Source organism: Falco biarmicus, chromosome 7 (genome assembly GCF_023638135.1).
Source record: "Falco biarmicus isolate bFalBia1 chromosome 7, bFalBia1.pri, whole genome shotgun sequence".
Taxonomy (NCBI): Eukaryota; Metazoa; Chordata; class Aves; order Falconiformes; family Falconidae; genus Falco; species Falco biarmicus.
This window is the reverse complement of record NC_079294.1, coordinates 37,833,295-37,841,349: the sequence shown is the minus strand read 5'-3', so window position 1 is coordinate 37,841,349 and position 8,055 is coordinate 37,833,295. Positions and strand designations below refer to the sequence as shown.

The 8,055-nt window shown below is 45.9% G+C and overlaps 1 protein-coding gene across 1 annotated transcript in view; it reads left to right on the top strand.

Annotated features, from left to right (window-relative positions):
* Positions 1-3,935: 3,935 nt before the first annotated feature.
* Positions 3,936-8,055, top strand: part of PPP1R13B (protein phosphatase 1 regulatory subunit 13B) — a 68,942-nt gene continuing 64,822 nt past the window's right edge. The window contains exon 1 of the mRNA XM_056346683.1: positions 3,936-4,167. Within this exon, the coding sequence (XP_056202658.1) occupies positions 4,159-4,167 (9 nt within the window). The 5' untranslated portion in view covers positions 3,936-4,158. The remainder of the gene's footprint in view (positions 4,168-8,055) is intronic.

The window sequence follows — 8,055 nt, the reverse complement described above, 5'->3', positions numbered from 1 at the left end:
GTCATCCAGGCTCCATTTTAAATCAATAGAGAGATAGGCACCTTCAAAGACCAAGAGATTTAGATAGTGGGATGGGTATCTCAGCGTGGAATGAGTTGCCTGCAGAACTGCCTCTCCCCCTTCCCTCCCCATGCCTATGTATCTATAGAAGGAGCCTAGATGAGCGAGTGAGACTAGGCGCCTAATTTCTACATTACTATAGCTGGGTAAGATGGATCCCACCCTAAATGTCCGACCTCTTGAGACTTTCTGGCTATAAATAGAAGTACCTGTTATTTAAAATAAAACCACATGAAAAGAAAAAAAATTAATTAAAAATACTTATTTTCCTGTGACACTTCCAAAGCCTGAAAAAAAATTTCCTATGCTCCAAAAAGCATCTTAGCAAGTTACTGTAAAACTGGAGAAAACTTGGATCTCAGAAGGTAGGAAAGCTCATTTTCCTCCTTCTGTCTATTCACAAAAAAGGAGTAGGAGAGATCCAGACCTGCTAGTTTTAAAAACTTTAAACATCTACATTTGAAAGTCTTGCTAGAAGATACTTATAAAGCACAAGTAGGAACTGGGACTTCCATCAAGGATAATGATGTGCATGATCAAATATGATGCCTGCCAAATTATTAATTGCAGTTAATATCTCCCTTTTTCAATAAATCTAGGCTAATACAAATTATAACAAAATACATGTTTATTATAATTTTTGTATAAAATTATAACAAAATACATATAAGAAATTATATAAAATACAAAACATTTTGATAATTTTTCTCTATGTACCCATAAATTTCAAGTATTTTATCAAAACACATAGTTTATACATTTCAATCGAATTTCAATTTCTAGCTAAACACAAGCTCAGCACAAATCTCAAAAACTAACCATACCATAAATAAGAAACATCATTTTTTGATGTTGTGAATTGAATAAATACCTGTTAAGCTACAGTGGCTTCAATTTCTAAAGGTACGTAGTATTGCTGGTCTTTTTAAGAACCAAGAGGATCGTAAAAAATATTCGCTTAACATGTTTTAATACTTATACCAACAAATAAGCACAAATCCTTTCCTTTCAAAAAAGGCTGATAACATTACAGCACCTCTCACAACAGCAGTGTATTTGGAAACAAATAATTTAGGTTCTGTATCTCTGGCTTTATCTGCTTCCATAACCAAATTCTCTTACCTTATCTTCTTAGGCATTCCTCAGATCATGACTGCTACCATACAACTTCACTTAACTAAGACAGGCAACTAACTTGTAGATATCACTGGCCGCTTTGGCTAAGCAACTTTTCTACAAAGTTGGACTAGTCATTTGGTATGGAAACGCATAGGCAATTGGGGGGTGGGGGGAATTCTACATTACTACAAGTGACCTTTGTCCTGCTCACAGAAGAAAAAACACTTGTAGTTTTAAGGTGGAATTGGAATCAGAAGATTTTGAATGGCTGCTCTGTTCCTTGACAGCTGAAAGAGCGGTTCCCGAAAAGATTCTTCTGTGGGAGAGGAGATGTTGGTTAACTTGCCACACTGCAGGTAGAGGTTTGTCTTACACTTGGTAAATATTGGTTAGTTGTGGTTTTTTTTTTTTCTTTCCTATTTCTATCGGAAAAGGAAGATGGGTTGGGATAAGACAAGTGGGGTTTTTTTCAAGGAAAGCAAAAATAGGATTAGGAACAGACTTGCATATAAAGTATGTACTGTACCTTTTGAAGACATTTCCTCTTTAGTCCACAGTATCCAGTCAGTCTGGTTGCTGCATTGGCTGAAGCTGCATATGCCAAAAGCAACACAAGGTCGACAGACTTTTTTACTAGAGACCATTATTCCAACAGAGGCTTTATGTGGAGGAGTGCCTGCCTTCGCAGCACCGATTGTCTGCACCATAATCTCCCACTCCTCATCTTGTCAGCATTCCTGCTATTGCCATGGAGAAATAATAGTGGAGTAATATTTATAGTATGTTAGTTTTTATTATTAGTCACTGAAAACAGGGATGTCAGCTATAAAGTATACCTGCAAAGATATTATAGACCCTCATGTAACAATCGCTGGGAAAAATCTGAACTGGTTAATGAGAAAGACAAATTTTTAAGGAACATGAGTGACAAATGGTGCACATTTTTCTTGTTAAAATTAGAATTTCACCACAAATAGTAAGAGGACAAGTAAATTTCTGTTCACTGCTGTCCTTTTGTTCAGTAAATTCAGTATTAGTTTGATGAAGATATTTTTTTTTTCCTTAAGATCTATGAGCACGTTATAGCCTGTTTCATTGCTGGTCAGCCTAGTTGCAGGGTTAATGCTACCATTTTAAGTAGACCTTGGGAGTTCTCTGTTGGGTCTGAAGTATATAGCCTTACCTGTTTCCTAAGCTGTGTGTGCCAGGTAGAATCACAGTTCACAAGAAACTAAGTATGACAATAGTGTTACTGTCAGCGAGTAGCACTCTGAATAGTACTAGCAAAATAATTTTAAACTGACAAAGTATTATCTTGTGATGCTTATAGTTTTTTTCCCATAGGACCAATCTATTAAAAGAAGCAGAAGCTTTGAGCTATCACAAAACTGACACCAGAGCCTGCCAATACACTGACAAGGATACACAATGAAATCTTAGGCACATACATATTTTTTAAGAATCTACACAGTTATCTGTTATAGAATCTTACATTAATGGGTTACATTTAACACACAAGCTCATATGTGAGACTAATATGCTATTATCACTTACCCTCAAAGTCTTACACAAATACTATCTAAGCTCTCACAACTTTGCAAGTTACCATTTTTTCCCTCCTAGCTGAGATGTGTCACAATGTTCTACAAACGAAGTAACAAAAGACTGGAAACCAGCCATTTACAGAAACACATGGACCTACCCAATGCTCCAACTATTTTGTAGATGAGGATTTAAGTCTCGGCAATATGAAATTTGTCTACATTGCGTGTGCTGCAGTACTAACATATGGCGATGTTTTGACTTACAGTCGAGCTTGACTCCTTCCAAGCTGTTAACTTTCATCTTGGTGTTGTAGCTCTACAGAATGAGCTTTCCAGCAGGAGAGCACGTCTCAGGGGAGCCCAGCACCAGGGTGCTGGACACCACCACCTTCGCGCCGGCTCTGAAGGGCAGTTCAGGGCATCGCACCGGTCTCACAGTAACGCGGGGGCGAAGGGACGGTAAAACACAGGCGACGCCAGACACGACGTTATTTAGCCACCAGGAACAGCGAGGCACCAAGGTGTGTTTCCGTAGCCCTCGACTAGCTGTGGAAGCGGCCTCCCCGGCGCGCCCCCTCCCACGGGAGACACCACCGCCCCCGCGTTACCGCCGCCAGGCCCCGCACGCCGGCGCCCCGCTCCTCCGCGCCCCAGCCGCTCACCCCCTTAGCGGCGAGGCCGGGCCGGGCGGAGCCGCCCCGCATTCCCCGCATTCCGGGGGCAGAGAGCGCCCAGGGCCGCTGCCCCTTCCTCCAGCCCCGGGGCCCAGAGGAGGCGGCGCCCGCCGGGGGCCCGGCCCGGGGGCAGGGCAGCACAGCACCGGCGGGAAGAGACCGGGCTGGGAGCGGGGCCGCGGGAAGAACCGGCGAGGCGAGGCCCACGCGAAACACGGAGCTGGGGGAGCGGTGGGGGCGTCACGGCGGGTGCGCGAGGGGTACGCACCGCCAGCGCGGCGCCGACGGGAGGACCCGCGCGCCCCAGCACCGCGCGGCGCACCGCGGTCACGTGCGACACCGACGCGCGCGTCCTACGCAGCTCCCGCCCCCGCCCCCCCCTTGGCCGTGCGCGCGCGTCCCGCCACTCCGCCCCCGGCTCTTCCCGCCTCGGCCAATGAGGGCGCGGCGGCGGTTAACCCCTGGCTGGGCGGCGCGGCGCGGGCGGAGCGGCAGCAGGAAGCGCTGAGGGAAGCAGGCAGGCAGGCAGGCCGCCGCCGCCGCCGCGCTGAGAAGGAGGAGGGGGGTTGGGAGCCCGGCCGCCGCCGACTTCGCCTCTTCCTTCCGCCCACTGTGGGGAGCGAGGCGCACGGGAGGCACCTGTCACAGCCGCCAGGGCGAGCGCGGCGTCCTCCGCGGTCAGAGGCGGCGGCGGTGGCAGGAGAGGCCCGGCACGGCACGGCGGCAGCCTCGGTGGGGCTGGCAGGGGCACGGCTGCGGAGATGATGCCGGTGAGTGGGAAGGGGCTGAGTTCGCGCCGTCGCCTTCCCGGCCCGGCGCCGCTCTGCCGGGCGGTGGGACGCCTTGCCTTTTCCTGCGGGGCCGGCGGCGGCGGATGGACTGCGCGGCGCCGCCGTCATCCCTGCCTGTGCCCCGGCCAGCCGGGGCAGAGGGCGACGGTGCTGCGGAGGCGCCGTCAGTCTCCCCGCTGGGGGTGGGGCCGCGGGCCCCCGCCGGCTTCGTCTTGTGGGGAGACGCGACCTGCTCCCGCCCCTCCCCTCCGCGAGGGGCTGCTTCCCCCCCCCCCCGCCGGCCGAGCCGCTCTCGACGTTGCACCGGCCGTGACAGGTCGAGGGCCGCGTCCCCCGGGCTTCGCTCTCGCCCTCTGCCTGACAGGGCTCCTTCCCCGCCCCCCGGCGCCGTCTTGCGCCCGCGGCAGTTTCGGCGGGGGGCAGCGGGAGGCGCAGGTTTCGGCGGCGGGGTATCGGCCGGCGGGCGGACCGGCTGCTGGCTGCCCGGGCCCGGTGCGACGCGTGGGTGGGTTCCCTGTGTTTGCGTGAGTGGGTGTGTGGCGGGGGGGGATGTTTGTTTGTTTTGGGTTTTCCCTTCCAAACGCCGATTCTCGGCCGCCCGGGCGTGCGGAGGGTTCACCGGTCCCGGGGCAGGCGGCTCCGGCCCTTCGGCCGCTTGTCAGGCGAGTGCAGGCGGCGGCTTCATTTCAGCCTCGCCACCTCCGAGGGAAAGGCGGGCTCCCTCCTCGGTTTGTGCCAGCTCTTCTGTGAAACCGTCGCATATTTATCGAGGATAAAGCCTTTCATTTTCCCGCAAACAACCTTGATTGTCTTCTGTGACAGAATCTCCCTCGGTTTCCTGCCCCTCTTCTTCCCGCCCCCTTTCGCGGCGGGCTGGTGCGGCGGTCGGGAGTTCTCGATGACTGTTCGTTTTATGACAGGATCCTCAGAGACCGAGTAACGAGCAATTACGTTCTTTTTGTTGATTTCTTTCAAACGCTGTTTGATCTCAGTGTGGGTTTGTGAGATAGTCCCTTGTATGGACTGTCTCCCATGTTTTCTCCAATTCCAGTAGAAATGAGGTTTTTATTTACAGTTCCTCTGCAGTGTTTGCAACCGAAGCACTGCAGCAGAGTGCTGCTCGGTGAGAATATCAAGACGTCTTTTACAAAATTTTATTGCTTTAACTTTGTTTCGTGACTGAGAGGAGGAAATAAATAGCTCAAACTACCTGTACTCTTCAGTCTGAAATTGTACATCTAGTGTTTAAAAACCAGCTGTTACAACAAGCTTTTTAACCTGATGTACTCTTCCAGCTGCTGGGTACCAGAATACTCTGTTGATACTTTATGAGAATTTCAGTTTGCTAGGCACCCTAGAAACCAGCAACAAAGTTCACTGAGTTTCAGACTTGTTACATAAACATACCGATGTCAGCTTGTACAAACAAAAAGGTGACTGTCAGATTTTCCAGGTTCCATCGCAACTTGGGTTATGCTTTACATTCATAAAATTCTTACTGAAAGCATAACATGCCAATCACAGGCTGAGCCAGAGGAAATGTATTTGCTTCCCATTACTAACACATGTGTAGGTTTCAGGCTAATGGGATAACTTTCGCAGAGCAGTGATGGGCTTCCTGTAAGAAGGGTTTTTTTACCTATTTGGTTGTTTCTGCGAGTGTCTTCTGTTACCATTGTGGTTGTTTAAATGTAGCAGTTGTTTCTGCTTATTGGAAGGTGGTGTAAGATTCAGGCTTTTTATTATGTTTTTGAAACACACTTCAAAGCATTTTTAATACTGACAGCTGAATTTTAATGAAAACAAATTACCTTGCTGCAGTGGTAGTAATGTTGCAGATTACAGCTTACTTAGTATAGATCCTAAAATAATAAATATTTTACTTTTCCAAAGAGCTTTTAGATGCTGTTATGGACAGTCTATCATAATGTAGTTGAGAATATGTATATTTAAATGGACGCTGTGACAGTGCCTTTAGTCTTCTGGTTTCTCATCCCAGCTATTTTATTTTTGGACTGTAAGGACGAATAAAACGACTCCATTTATTGGAATAACAAACATATAATATCAAAGTAATGTGAACATATGGCTGTAGAACTTGACCAAATGTTTTGGGTTTTTTCCTTGAGATTTTGTGTTCTGAAAAGGGAAAAGCTAGGGATCTAATTTGTTAGTGATGGAATTCCTTGAATTAATCATCATAGAAGCTTTTTTCTTCCCTGATTCTGTTTTGGTTTTGTTTGGTGGTTTTTTAATTAGCAGAAGTGTATAATAGCAAGAGGAGTGACTTTAATACTGGTAGACTTGAACTGTTGTAACAAGTGGGTATCCCTCCAGTTTTGTGTCCACAAATTAAAATGAGAAGTTATCAAACTTTCTAGGTTCTTAAGACTTGCATTTATCAGATTTGAAGTAATTGATTGAGGCCATTTTTTGATTGGTAATTTTTTTACATGCTGTACAACCATTTTTGAGAATGAAGACATATCTGAAGTGTAGAAAATAGAATTACTGTTTTCCTCTTTTCTTGTGTTTTGTTAGTAGTGATTCCCACCCCCTCACCTTCCCAGGAAACAGGATTACTTCTAAGAGGTTTTTATCAATTATGATTTCTTTTGTAACCAGGATACCTCCCTCTTTATTCTTTAGCATCCTTTCCATATAAGTTCATAGTTCTTATTCTACTTTGCTTTTGAAGAATATAAAAATAACTATATTCTTGGTCCTGAACACAGTTGGGCTTCAAGAAGTAATAATGATGAGGACTGCACTTTACGCACTTGTTGTTTTTTGCTTTGCTGACAAGGCACATCTATCATAAACCCTTTCACTGCCTTCAGGACATAAGGGCTATGTGTATGAGGAGCTTATGATGCAACACTGAATATCACCTCTACTAAGGAACCTGCTAAAAGAGTTGCTATAAGTATGCCTTGAATATAGTGATGCTTTTTTTACTGAAAAAAGAATTAATATTTGTTGCATTCTTAGAATAAAATGTGCAAACCCAGAACTCTGTGATAGCCTTCCAAACAGGAAATGTTTTGCATTAAAACAGCCATGGTTGTATTTTGTTTGTTTGCAAAAATATTATGGATATAGCTCCTCTTTCAGCCAGTACACATAATGTACCTTGTTTGTAGGAGCCTAATTATCTTTTTTTGGGGGGGGGCGATGACTTTGGATTTTATCTTTGTAAGAGTGTTGGAAATTTTTCCTTTAAAATGCAATTGATGTTTTTTCTTCTTGGATGGTAGTTCCAAAATTGTTTCTGCTGACAAGTATTAGCCATATTTCTTGGACACTAGGGTACAGACAAGAAAAAGTCAAGTATGAGAAACACTGTTTTTCCTAATTAAGAAGAGATGCAGTAGAAGAAGGAACTGCTACAGTTGAGAAGCATATAATGCTTCCTATTTCTTACCAAAATTTTGGGTATCCTTCTTTTACAGCATGTGCACGGTAACATATCGTGTCAAAGGCAGAGAACTACATAGAGTCTGTACACCATCAGTAAAGTGGTAAGAGAGGTGATGGTGGATGCTGTGTAAGAGATTCAGTCCATCACAGTTCCTTAGGCGGAATAGCTAGTATTGCATATTCCCCTAACACCTATTGCTGCAGAGCTTTTCTGGTTTTCCCTTTAACTTAATTGGGAGAAATTAATATCAGTGAGATTGCAGCCAGCATTCACGTTTTTGAACTCATCTACGAGGAACCTTGTGGGACTTTGTATGAGGCTTAGAGTCAAAGACCTTTTGGGCCTGTCTGTTTTTGTGTAGGGTCATGTGGTTGTGTTTGTTGTTTTAATAGAGGTGAGAGTGAAAAGTTTGGAGACTGTTCAGTAATAATTTTTTTTTTTTAGTT